This window comes from Rhinolophus sinicus, linkage group LG06 (assembly GCF_036562045.2).
Source record: "Rhinolophus sinicus isolate RSC01 linkage group LG06, ASM3656204v1, whole genome shotgun sequence".
Taxonomy (NCBI): domain Eukaryota; kingdom Metazoa; phylum Chordata; class Mammalia; order Chiroptera; family Rhinolophidae; genus Rhinolophus; species Rhinolophus sinicus.
Window position 1 is genome coordinate 7,783,783 of NC_133756.1, and position 13,895 is coordinate 7,797,677.

A 13,895-nucleotide genomic window follows, 5' to 3' on the forward strand; every position below is an offset into this window, starting at 1 on the left:
TGCCGGGAAGGTCCCCTGCGGGCACACGGCCTGCGAGGCGGCTGCCGGCCCCTGTGCGGGCGGAAAACGCAGAGCGCTGCCCGCGCGGTACTCACGGCGTCCTCCTGCCTCCCCAGCTGACTTCTTTATGCTCCGCGGCGCGGCGGGCGTGAATCGTGCATGTCCCTGCCCTTCAGCGCTGATGCTGCCCCGCGCCCCTCGACCCGACAATGGGCTGTGGGCTCCCACGCAGGAGACAGGAGGGGCGCTCAGAGGCAGGCTGGCCGGCCCGTGCCCCTCCGCTCACATCCCTGCCGCCTCATGTCTTCAGGCCCGGGTGGTACCCGGCTCCCCTGGGAAGCTGGAGCCGGCAGCTGAGGCACCAACTAAAACACGGCCTGGATATCAAGGAGCTGACGTCACATGAAAACAAGCATCTCTGCATTGAGCCGGTCCTCAGGGCGGGCAGTAGCCAAACGGAGGCAGCTGGGCCTCAGGGAGTCTTTCAAATGCAGCCTCCCAGGGACAGAGCCCAGCTGGCCCCGCGGCCAAATCAGGTCCGCTGGCCAGGCTGCAGGGACACAGTGGCCACCAAGGCAGGAGAGACCAACCTACATCCAGAGACCAAGAATGGGCCCAACACAAATGCTTGAGGGTCCAAGCCAGTGCCGAGGGGAGACAGAGAAGCCGAGAGTCCAGTCAAAAGCGGGCTGAACCCTAGGTCAGGTGGCCTTTGGAAGTGGTTGCCGCTCTGGGGGGCAGTGGGCACCGGGAAGGGAAGAAAGGGGGACATTCCACACACCAGGAGGTGAGAATCGGGGTGCCTGGCTGGGATCACAGGAGGGGCCCCCGCTGACTCATGCCACCTATGTCCTGCCCATGGGCGCCCAGAGCAGAACACGAGCCCAGGCGTCCAGCTCTCACCCGCCACCTGACAGCCCACTCCCACTGCCCTCCAAATCCAAAACACATGCAGAAAAGATGGCACCAGCCCTGCATCCACCTGGCACTCCACACTGGGAGCACGGGCAGTGACAGGAAATGTCTATCCCCGCCCTCCAACAAACACGTGCTGCCACCATGGGCAGAGATCTGGGAAAGGTGAGGGTCCGGCTGGAACCGCGCACCTCCGATGGGTTATAAGCAGGCAGCCAGAGCTCTGGGTGCAAACTCCCGCCCTGCAGGCTCTGGCTGTGTGGCCTGAAGCATCCGGCAGCTGACTGGCCGTGCCACAGCCTTTCCTAGGACGTGCTATACGTAAATACAACACTCAGGGGCACCATTCAAGGAGAAGGTCCCCAAGTGTCCTCTACTGGAAACGCAGGTTGACCAGGTCTCGGTGCTCCCAGACAACAAACAAGCTTAAGGCTGGCTTTTACAGTTTCGGTTGACTGAGTAACACCAAAACACTCACTATCGGGGCCTGTAGGAAAGCTTGCCGACCCGACTATGACCAACTGTAAAGTCACGAAATAACTGATGCTCCCTCTCCCCTGGGCTCCCAGGGAAACGCAGGGTTAGTGTGTCCCGTGTGAACAGTCACATGACTGGCGTGACATGACCCCCAGCACCTTCCAGCTGTGGCAGGCCCGGTCCGTCCACAACACGTACTTTGGTAGGACACAAGAAAATCAGGTTGAACTGGCAGACTGCTGATTTTACTGGAAGCCGATTTTAGGTGGAAAACTAGCTTTTCCGGTATGTTGCAAATAATTTGAGACAAAACTGAATGAAACTGGATTTTTAATAGCCATACCTGTAAGTACCAGGGAATGAAAAGCAGGTGTTTAAGTCATTTTGGAAGCATTTGTAGTAACCTGCCCACCTGTGCCTGAGGGACACTCCCGACGGCCTCGGCCCGCAGGTCCGGACTCCCCACTCCACCAGCTGCATCCCCAGGCCCCGCCCTGAGCTTGTCTGGTCCCTGTCACTCACGAGGACGCTGCACTGGCTTGACCACACCTGATGGGGGCGCTTTGCTTCCCACTTGATCAAGAGCTGAGCTGGGGGTGGTTGACGGTGAGCTGGCCTTAGGGAGCCCTCAGCACGTTTCTGGAGTCCTTCCAAACTCAGTTAATGTGCATGCAGCCTCCTTTATGGGGGGAAACTGAGGCACAGGGAGCCACACCCATCTGCCCAGAGCTGCTCAGCTCACTGCAGAGCCAGGGTCTGGTCCCAGCAGCTCAGCAGCACCCCTTGAATGTTATGCCCACCACATTCTATGGTCTCACAGACACATACGTCCCCTGCTGCCACCAGGGCCATGCTGAGCCGACACCTGGCTTCCCCATATGGGTCATGGTCAGTGGAGGTAATCTCTCCGTGGACTCAAAGGACTGACAGGCCGAGTGAATCAGGACTAACTCAGCTCTGCCCCCAATCTCAGTGTGGACACCATGGCTCTCCTTCCATAGCCCTTCCCGGGTGGCCACCCCGAGTGTCCACCACAGGCCCCAGGGAAGCCAAGGCGCCAGCCTGGGACAGGAGCCTGCTGGAGGACCACCTTATCCCTTGGGTGGCCCTGCCCAGCTGCACGCTGCCCAGGCCTGTGGCCACCCACCAAGGGTCCCCAAGGAGTATGTGGGCTGGAACAACAGTAGAAATGCCCCAAGGAGGGACAGCACTGGGGCCTGCAGCCTCCATGTCCAGCCCTGTGTGACAGGCCCTGCTGTCCAGCGAGCCTCCTCCTCCAGGAAGCCCCTCGGGCCAATGCTCATCACCCCCAGGACAGCCCCAAGTGACAGAAAAGCTTGTTTAATGCACTGAAGTCTCCAGCCCCGTAAGTGCCACCAAATGTCCCTTAAGACACACTGAATACTACTGCTACTCCACCTTTTACAAGCACTATTGTACTTACAGCCCCATTATTTCCACTTTGTAAGTATGGACAGGCGGTCACTAAACAGCCAGTCACTGGCTTAAGGACGATGTAAGTGTCCCTCCCTTTGGCACAGCCATGGCCACTGCTGGGACGCAGGTCTGCACAGGCATGCACTGCCACACCTTCCCAGGAGGGTGACTGAACCCCTCCCAGCCACCCTGCTGGGGCTCGCTCCAGCTGTCAATCACCTCCCAGCCCACAGTCCCTGGGAAGGGCCCACGGGAAGGGCCCACAGGATGGGCCGGCAGGAACTGGAGGTCCGGTCACATGGAGCAGGAGTTGGCTGGACGTTAAAGGCAAGCGGCTGCCCAAGGGAACGAGAGGGTGGTGGGTGGCAGGACACAGGCAGCAGGACCCCAGTGTCCTTGGGAAAAGGTGCCGGACCTGGGCCTCCCCACTTACGGGGACCATGGTGGGGGTGATAGTCTCAGCTACACCTACCTGCGAGGCCTGCCCACTGGGCCTCAGTCTCCCACAAACTGGCCCAGGGCGTGCTGACCACCAGCACTGGCGCAGGACCGACTTCACAGCCCACGGACCACCTCGGCTCCAGCCCCCAAACCTCTCCAGTGACCCTGTGTCAGAAGGGGTCCTGCACCTCCAGGCCATCCTGGTGTGAACCCACCACCCACAGTCCGACTCAGAGCTCTGCATGGGACTGCCCCCCCCAGAAGCAGCTCTGCGAGGGCACCAAGACCCCATAAACCTGAATAGCCTCAACCACAAAACATGACACGAGAGGGCCACGGAGACCCCATGCAGAGAGCATGTCCCAGGGACAGACCCACCTGCACAGTGCTGGGGGAGTCAGGCCCCCACCCCCGAGGAGACTAGACAATCGGACCTGGATGGTGGCCCCCAAAAGACATGTCCATGTCCTAACCCCAAGAACCTGCAGATGTAGCCGTTTGGAAAACGTTTTTGCAGGCAAGCTTGAGCACCTCAGTCACGCTGGAGTAGCTGGTGGCTGGTGTCCGCAGGGGGAGGGACGGTGCCATGTGAAGACAGGGAGGCAGACCGCAGGGCAGCCTCTCGCAGTCAGGGAGGCTCACACGCTTGCCTGGCCCCGCAGCCTCCACAGGCAGCTGGGCGTCCGTGCCTCCAGGCTCAAAGGGAAAGTCTGTCTTTCTGAGCCGCCCGTCGGGGAGCCGTTATGGCACTGGGGGACCGAACTCACCCTTCCACACACCGCAGTGAACAGGGACGGTGAGGAGAGGGTCCCTGAGAGGCCCTTGGCAGGGTGCCCCAAGGGGGGCTGTGACCATTACTGCAATGACGGGAGCTGTCGGCAGGGGGCTGGTCCCACCCCCTTCACCTGGAGGCACCCCTTCTATTAAGGGGACTAATCTGCTGTTTGTCACGGTGATTATCTGATTTTAGGGAACCACAGCCCAGGTGTCCTGGCGGCCGCCAAGTAAGAAATTTGCTGCATCTTCAGGAGAAGCAGCTCGGCCCTCCGAGTCCCTGCTGAGGGGCAGAGCAGCGACGCGTCCTACCAGACAACCAGCCCAGCACCACCCTGCACAGATATACACGCCAACGGAGCAAAGCCCAAAATGCAAGAAACAAAACATTCCTACCCTGTGGGGTCGCCAGGAAGGAAAACACTAACAGATGTGAACGCACCAAAGCAAACACCAACATGCCGTTTGACCAGAGGCACCAAGGCACCAGGCGGGGCGGCCTGGGGGAAAGACTGCAGGTGCACTGTGGTGTGGCATGAAGAGCCCATCCAGCGTGAGAATGGGCACAGACGGAGGGCCACAGGGCAGTACGACCTGGTGGGGACCCCGAAGGTCAGAGTCAGGCACAAAGAGCCCTGGGCTGCCCGGCCCACCCTGCCCAGACCAGCAGGCGACCACCCTCAGACACCAACGCTGCCGCGTCATTCTCTGCCTCAGCAAGCCCCCCAGAGCCGTGCGGGCCCCACCTTGCTGGGACATCCCAGCTAGCCCACCTGTTCCCACAGCACCTAGGGCCACCATGTCACCAGGTTGTCGATTCTTGGTCATGCCACTCACTCACCACCACCCCCACCCAGCCCTGGAAGGCCCCGGAAATGTGCCTCCACTTGCTTCCCAGCCCCTAAGGGGCCCTCGTTGCTGACGGCAGGGAGCACGGCCTCCTGCCTGAACCCCGACAGCGTATTTACCTCTGTCACTTGTAACTGGCAGGCCTGCTCACGTAGGACCCAGAACCAGACTGAAGTCAGACCCCTCAGAGTGGGAGCCTCACAAGGCCCCGTGCATGGCTTCTGATGATGTTTCCACACACATGTGTCTGATGTGTGCGTGGATAAGCAGCCCAGGGGGTCCACACGATGGAATATTACTCAGTCACAAAAAGGAATGAAGCAGCAAGCAGACAGGAGATGAGTAAGGACACGGACGGCCTGGACAACCCTCAGCCCAACACCGTCCAGCAGACAGACACAGAGCACAATACCCCCAACACCCTTCTCGGGGGCACACGGCACATTTTCCAGGAGAGACCACTAAGAGGCCTCAAATTAACTCTCAATAGACTAAAAAGATGGATCTCATGCAAAGCACCTTCTCCGACCACAGCAGGAGGAAGTCGGACATCAGTAACAGAAGAAAAACTGGACAATTCACGAAATTGTAAAAACTAACGCACCTTAAACAACCAATGGATCAAAGAAGAAATCACAAGAGAAATAAAAACATACTTAGAGACAAATGAAAACGAGACACAACACACCAAAACTTACAGGGAGCAGAGAAAACGGGGCTAGCAAATGTGAATGCAGACATTAAAAACAAGAAACATCTCAGGTCAGCAACCTAACTTTACAACTTAAAGAACTAGGAAAAGAAGAACAAACTAAACCAAAGCTACCAGAGGAAGGAAATAATAGATTAGAGCAAAGAGAAATGAAATAAACAACAGAAAAACAATAGAAAAAATCAATGAAAAAATCAACAAAATTGAAAACCCTTTAGCTAGATCAGGGGTGTCCAAACTGCGGCCCGCAATCCATTGTTAATTGGCCCGCAGCAAATTCCAAAAATATATTTAGTTTACTTAAATAAACCAGGTGAGGCAATACATACTTCCCCTCGAGTGAGTGGCCCGGCTGTTTGTGTATTTTACCGCATGTGGCCCTTGGTAAAAAACATTGAAAAAAAGTTTGGACACCCCTGAGCTAGATGGTCTGAGGGGGAAAAAAGGAAAGACATTACTAAAATCAGAAGGGAAAGTGGGGACATTACTATTGATTCTACAGAAATAAAATTGATTATAAGAGCGTACTGCGAACAATTACATGCCAACAAGCTGGATTACCTAGATGAAATGGACAAATTCCTAGATCTACAAAACCAACAGGACTAAACCACAAAGAAATAGAAAATCTAAGTAGACCCGTGACTGGCAAGGAGAGTGAACCAGAAATCAAAGTCTTCCCACAAAGCAAAACCCTGACCTGACAGCTGCACTGGTGAATTCCACCAAACATTTAAGGAACTAATACCAATCCTCCAACTCTTCCTAAAATCAGAGAGGAGGGAACAGTTCCCAACTCATTCAAGGAGGCCAGCGTAACCCCGACACCAAAGCCAAAGACACCACAAGAAAACTACAGACCAACTTCCCTGATGAACACTGACTCAAAGGTCCTCAACAAAATACCAGCAAACAGAATTCAGCAGCACATGAAAAGGACTACACATCCTGACCAGGTGGGGTTTATTCATAGAAGGGAAGCTCAGTATAGGAATAGTAAGTGTAATATCCACATTGACAGAACAAAGGAGAAGAAACACACCACATGATTACTTCAGCTGATGCCCAAGAGGCACTTAACGAATTTGAAAATCCTTTCATGATAAAATACTCAACAAACTAGAAACAGGAGGTAGCATGTGTGCTTTTTCGCCACACTACCAAGCAATTCCTCAATTTTGATATTATCTGGAGATAACGTCACATCCCACAGGTTAAGGGCTTGGTCCTACAAGGCTCCCCCCTTCAGATCCCAATCACCAATCCAGGTTGTCACCTGTGCTTCTGACCCACCAGCTATAGGTCGGACGTTCCTGTGACCCCTCCTCTGAGTCCATTAATTTGCCTTGGGGCTCACAGAACTCGGAGAAACATTTCACTTACCAGATTAACTCAAGCCAGCCAAGTGGAAGAGATGCATAGGGCCAGGCGTGGGGAGAGGGCACGGAGCTCCCACGCCCTACCCAAAGGGCCCAGCAACCTGGACACTCTCTGAACCCACCCCAAAGTTCCATAGGACTTTAGGAATTTCTATGGAGGCTTAGGTACACACACACACACACACACACACACACACACACACACGATTGATTAACTCACTGGCCAATGGAGACTGGCTCATGTACCAGCCCCTCCCCCTCCCCCAGGTCAGGAGGGTGGGGCTGAAAGTTCAAACCCTCTAATCACAAGGTTTTTGTGGTGACAGCCCCACCCTAGGCTATCCAGGGGCCCCACCCAAGTCATCTCATTAGCAAAACTCAAGTGTGTCAACAGTATGGCCGAATGAATGACAAAAGACACTCCTATCCCTCCGGAAATTACAAGGGTGTTCTGAACCTGGAATTGAGGACAGAGACCACAGACAGATGCCAAAAAAATGTACACATTGTAAGAAAGCAAAACGGTATTAAATTGTAATACTCAATATGTACCTGTAACAAACGATGAATACAAGTCCCGTTTGACGTCTGCAACTACAAGAGGTGCTCAAAGGGGTTCCCATCAGTGTCATTTTAATAGTTTTTCTCCTTTCTTAAAATGTGTATGCATTTTTTGGCACCGCCGGTATTTCTTATTATGCCATAGAAAGAAAGTACCTCAACGTAATGAAAGCCACATATGAAAAGCCCCCAGGAGGCGTGTGTGCTGAGGCTCCCAGAGCCGTCCCGTGAGGCCCATGTTGCCTCCTGCTCACCAGTACCCCAGGGACTGGAAAAGCACTGACCTCACCATCAGGACAGAGGTACTTAATGTGGGTGCGAGCTCGGGAAGTCTGACCACCGGATATCATGGCACCCGGCAAGATGGCTTCTCCCAAGGGCACGCAGACACACGCCCCTACGACGGCAGAACTCCCGAAGGACTCGGGGATGACGCATGAGCCGAGACGTACAAATGAGGTGTTGGAGTGTGCCTCCCGATACGTGACCATGATTCTAGACGGTGCAGGAAGCTACCCAAGCCGTGCTAAGAAAGCTTGTCGCAGTAGACAACGTGTCACTGGCCACCCAGTGCCGTGCTGACCACTCTTCTACCTCTCGTCCCCCAAGAGACTTTCGATTTGCTATTGCGAGGCACAGAAATCAAACCCCTTTGCTGTTGATGAAGCCATATTCAGCCCCCAGATCATACCTGAAGGTACTGCTGGACTCCTCCAAACTGAAGTCTTCACCAAAAAAGGCTTCTACTTGTTGTGGGAAGAATAACAGTTCTCCAACTGTTGGTGAGATACTAGCAGACCCAGTACTCCCACATTTGGCACACCAACCCCACAAACCATGTCTGTTTCAATTAAAGTACGGACGCCAATGTCCCTCACAGGGTAAAGGGTTACAGTACAGACGCCTGCTTTGCAGCCCCCAGCTGTAGAAGCCTCAATGCCTTCAACATCAGCAGTTCAGAATGTTCTGATTAATCCATCATTCACTGGGTCAAAAACATTCTTATTACCACTAACGTAGTGTCATCACAAAATACTGCCAGTGACTCATCAAGTGCATTGAAAACAAAATGTGACGATGACATGATAACTTGTAATCTAGCCTTGATACATGTAACATGTACACTTGGTCTTGAATCCATTGTACTGAGATTGAACTGTTGTGTTGTAGAAAAAACTTAAATAGTATTTAATGAGTAAACAGTTACCATACTTTTCAATCAAGATGTTTTTTCTACTGAGATGGTGGATTTTCTTTAACAGCACTCGATGGTTTTTCATCAGCCTTTACGTGTAAAACATAAAGTTGTTATTCTTCAATTTAAAAAAAGAAAAACTGACAGCAATCTTATCAACGGTGAAAGACTGAACGCTTTTCCTCTAAGATCAGGAACAAGGCAGGCATACCCACTCTCACCACTTCAGTTCAGCACAGCACTGGAAATTCTAGCCAGAGCAATCAGGCAAGAAAAAGAAATAAAAGCAATCCAGATTGGAAAGGAATAATAAAATTATCTCTGTTCACAGATGACGCAGAAAAATCTAATGATTCCCCAAAAAACAAATTCAGCAAAATGGTAGGATACAAAGTCAACACAAAAATCAGTGGTGTTTCTATACACAAGCAATGAACAACCCAAAAAGGAAATTAATAAAACAGGTCCATTTGCAATAGCATCCAAAAGAATAAAACACTTAGGAAGAAGGCTAACAAGGAGGTGAAAGACTTTTACACTGAAAACTATAAAACAGCGCTGAAAGAAATTAAAGACGACATAAATAAGTGGAAAGATATTCCATGTCTATGGATTAGAATGTTATTCCCACCTAAAGCGATACACAGGTTCAACGTAATCCCTATCAAAATCTCAGTGATGCTTTTTTGCAGAAATAGAAAAACCCACCATAAAAATCCATATGGAATCTCAAGGGACCCCAAATAGCTAAAGCAATCTTAAATAAGAACAAAGCTGGAGACATCACACTTCCTGATTTAAAAACTTACTACAAAGCTACAGTGATCAAATCAGTGTGGTCCTGGCATAAAGACAGGCATACAGAGCAGTGGAACAGAACGGAGAGCACCGAAATAAACCCTCATGTCTATGGTCCAATGATTTCCAACAAGTGTGCTAAGGCCATTCGATGGGGAAAGCAGTCTTTTCAACATATGGTGCTGGGACAATTGGACAGCCACACGCAAAAGAATGAAGTGGGACCCTCCCCCAACACCACATACAAAAATTAACTCAACATGCATTAAAGACCTAAAATCAAAACCACAAAATCAAGATGAAAACGAGACACCACCTCACACCCATCAGAATGGCTCCTGTCAGACAGACAGGAAGCAAGTGCTGGCGAGGACGTGGCAAGTGGGACCCGGGCGCCCTGTCGGTGGGAGGTAAAGTGGAGCAGCCACCAGCATGGAGGCTCTTCAAAGACTTACGCAGAGAGTGACCATGTGACCCAGCAATCCCGCTCCTGGGCGTTCACCCCACAGGACCGAAGGAACGCAGGGACGCAGACAGGTGTTTGTACTCACAGTAGCCGAAAAGTGGCAACAACCCAGGTGTCCATCGAGACAGGCAGATAAACAAAATGTGGCCCGTCCACACAGGGGAATAGTCTTCACCTGCTACAACATGGAGGGACCCTGAGGACACTGTGCTCAGTGAAATAAGCCAGACAAAGAAGGACAAGTCCTGCACGACTCCATTTATAGGAGGCCCCTGGAGGGGTCAGATTCAGAGACAGGAAGTAGGAGGGTGGGGGTCAGGGGCTGGGGGAGGGCATGGGGAGTGAGTGTTTCATGGGGACAATCTCAGTTTCGGAAGATGGAAAGTTCCGGAGATGACGGTGGTGACACCTACACAATGGTGTGAATGTACTAGATGCCCCTGAACCGGACACTTAACAATGGTTAGATGGTGAATTTCATGTTATGTGTATTTTACCACAATTTTTAAAAATGAGAGGGAAAGGATTGTTGTTCTGACACACGTTACACATGGATAAACTTCAAAAACATCGAAGTGAAAGAAGCCGGTTCCAGAAGACCACCTATCCGAACTTCATTTATACACAACGTCCCAGAAAGGAAAACCCAGAGACGGAGTGAAGATTGGGGGTTGCCAGGCGCTGGCGGGCAGAGAAGGAACGAGGAGGGTCAGTGGGGGCATGAGGTTTTCTTTCTGAACTTATTTAAAAAGCAGGCAGAGGGAGTGGCTGCACAACCGTGTGTGTATCAACTGCCACTGAATGTCACTTTAAATAGTTAAAATGGGAAATGATATGTTACATGTACTTTACACAATGTTTTAAAAACCCTGCAAAACTGATTAAATGCATAGAATGTGCATCTAGAGTAGAATGTGTGGAAGGTGTTTTGCTGAAAGTAAACAGGCTGGGCTGCTGCAAACTGGCCGCGAGCAAAACGTGCCCAGGCGCAGCGGGTGGCTGCATTCCTGCCGCGTGGTCATGTCAGCAGATGTCGTCCATCCCCCCGGTTCTCCTGGTGAGGACCTGCCGTGGCTCAAGGGCGCCCTGGAACCCTCACAGTCACCCCTGGCGGGGGCAGAGCTGCTCCACGCCAGGAAAACAGAACAGGATGGCCCACGCGGGTCCAGTCCCACAAGCGTGCTGCCCACCACAGCCATCGGGAGGCCAGAACAGGGCTGTCCTACGTCCAAGATCAGCATTAAAATCGAGCCAACGTGCAAACAGCCCGGGCGCCTGGGAGACTCCGTGTGAGAGGGTGCTCTGTGCTGCTCCCTTAGTTTGCTGCCCGGCCAAGCGGACGTCAGCGTCGGGAGTGGTATCCATGCCGGGGGAGGGACACCGGCCGGGCACCCAGCCACCACCCACAACACCACGGATCCCCGAGCCCCAGGGCCACCCCGTAAGGTCCTCATGGACGCACTCCTGTGCCCGGGCAGCGCTCTCGTGAAGCTCACCGCATTCTCCACATTCCTCTACAGTGACACGGCGGCCGGTGCCCACGTGTCGCTCCCACCTCTAGCTTGGCAGAGGGAGGGTCAGCCCTGTCACCCTCCCTTGGACAAGGCCAGCGTGGATGTGACCTGGGGCGGGCAAAGCGAGGAGCCTGGGGGCAGTGCTGCCAGGCCGTGGACTGAGTGGACAGCCCGCTCCAGCCTCTGGGGTACTGGACAACGCTGGGACCCCTGCGCCCCGGGGCGGCGCTGGCTGCTGGACACATCTGTCAGCAGAAACAGACAGCCTGTCACCGCTGTCAAAGCCTAGCGCTGTGAGGGGGCGACATCTTACTTTCTTTTCATGTGTCCAAAAGGACACGTAAACTGTCAAGTGTGATGCTGCCCTTTCGGGGTGCACGACCCTTTCCATGGGATGTGGGCACCCCCAACGGAGGGACACCAGCAGGGGCAGCCCCGTGGGGGACGAGGACCCTGAAACCCCTGTGCCGCCGCCCGTCTCTCAGGCCCCATGGACGGGCTCCCCTCTGGCCGCCGGGGGCTGCTGCAGGTGAGCTGCTGCCTCACTGGCCACCTGCTCAGCCCCACCCTGAGTGCCTCCAGGTACCCACTGCACGTCCCGCCTCACAAATCTCCTCCTTTGATCCCCCATCCTTGCAGCTCCCGAGCCCCACAAGCAGAAACCCCACACGTGACATGTGAGTAAGTCACCAGCTTCCCCTGGCCCGCCCCCCCCTGGCTGGGCTGCAGCAGGGAGTCCGCTGACAGCTTTCTCAGCATGGTTTCCTGGCCTCTGAGTCTCCAGCTGCACCCCCACAGCCACCCAGCCCTTCGCCCACCTCTGGCTCCATTTCTGAGCCTCCGACACTCATGTATCTAGCTTGTCATCTGCCGCCTACTAGGACATACGGGGCTCCGACTGTCCCCCTGCACTGCCAGAGTGGGGCCAGCTCCAAGACACACACCCAGGACTGAGGGAAGGCATGTCCCTCCCTCTGCCCCGCAAGATGGCCCTCACACCGCCACTGTCACCTGCTACGGCCACACCTCGCCAGCTCCTGGGCACTTCTGGCCTCAGCAAACTGCCAGCTCCACCTGCCCAGATCCACGGATGTTTCTGAGGCCCCACTGCACCCTCCTGCGGAGTCACGTGTTCTCTCTGGGAGCCCGCAGGGCGTGGGCCGATCACCAACCACTCTCGCCGTGACTTCAACAGTCTCCTCCATGCTAAAGGCTCCCCATATCTATCTTCACCCCGACTTCTCCCACAAACCCGACACGCACCTAGCCTCCCACTCAGCACATTTACCGTCCCCAAGGGGGGACGCGGACTCAGCACGGCCTGGACCTGAGTCTGCTCAGTGCAGTTCCTGCCCCACCCAGGGCCGAGGGGCCACCCAGGCCCCCGAACTGAACAAGAAGCCACCTTGGTCAGGGCTTCACGCTCACCATGCCAGAGCGGGCGCAGCGCCAGGCCAGCGGCCCGGGACACACGGGTACCCTGCCCTGAGGGGGGGAACGGCTGCAGCGTGCGGGCGTCCGGTGGCCTCCTCTGACCCCACCGCTCCTGGGGACTTCATCACCATGGGGACGGGAAGGACGCCCATGTCACCCGTGGGGCCAGTGTGCACTGGGGGGCAGACAACCAGGTTCGGGGGTGGCAGTGAGCTGGGCAGACGCATGGCAGCAGCATCCAGCTGTTCCAGCCCGGGTCCTTCCCTCGCAGGGAAGATCAGGGCATTTTCTAGACTCTGCCACCAACTGAGCCAGCTGGTCCCCTCCCCGATAGCCCCGCTCATTTGCCAGGACAGACACACACAGAAAAGGCAGGGGCACCAGCCAGTGAGAAGCGCTCACTCCCTTTAGTCTTCACAGGGTAAACAATCCTAAGCCACAAAAAGCTCTGCCTGCCCCTTGCTGGCATAATGCGTAAGTTCAACCCACAACGTGCGACACGAGCCCGGGGAAAGGGCAGTACTCACTGTCTTCTCCTGGGCAAGGCATGCCGGGCTGCTCAGGGATGCTCGGGAAAACTGCACGGAGAGAAAGAACGTGGTTAGCGCCCGCGCCTGGCCCTGGGCAGTGGCACAGGAAGCCTGCTGGCTGGACTGCCACGAGTCCTGCACACGCTGCCCACGTGCCCGAGGATCAGCTCGTGGGAGATGCCCAGTGACAGAGCCTTGGACACCCATGTGCACATGTGTCCCCTGCCCCCTCCTCTGGGACTTCCGGAGCACTGGATGCTGGGGAGTCACGGGAGACAAACAGGCAGCACAGCGCCTGGCGTGGCGTGTTGACACAACCACGGAGGAGCCGCCCGCTGCGAGCGCATCACACCCCGCTCGCCGCCTGCTCCCCACAGAGCTCACGGTGAGGCACTTCCAAGTGCACCCTGGAC

The 13,895-nt window shown here is 54.7% G+C and overlaps 1 protein-coding gene across 3 annotated transcripts in view; it reads right to left on the reverse strand.

The window, feature by feature from the left end:
* The window catches only part of PRKCZ (protein kinase C zeta), a 93,457-nt gene that overhangs the window by 72,995 nt on the left and 6,567 nt on the right, over window positions 1–13,895 (reverse strand). For 2 of the 3 annotated variants that reach the window (XM_019712080.2, XM_074334256.1), the window contains exon 4: window positions 13,480–13,530. In XM_019712080.2, the coding sequence (XP_019567639.2) occupies window positions 13,480–13,530 (51 nt within the window). Of the gene's footprint in view, window positions 1–95; window positions 486–13,479; window positions 13,531–13,895 lie in introns of those variants that run through there. The other variant, XM_019712084.2, reaches the window with a different exon arrangement.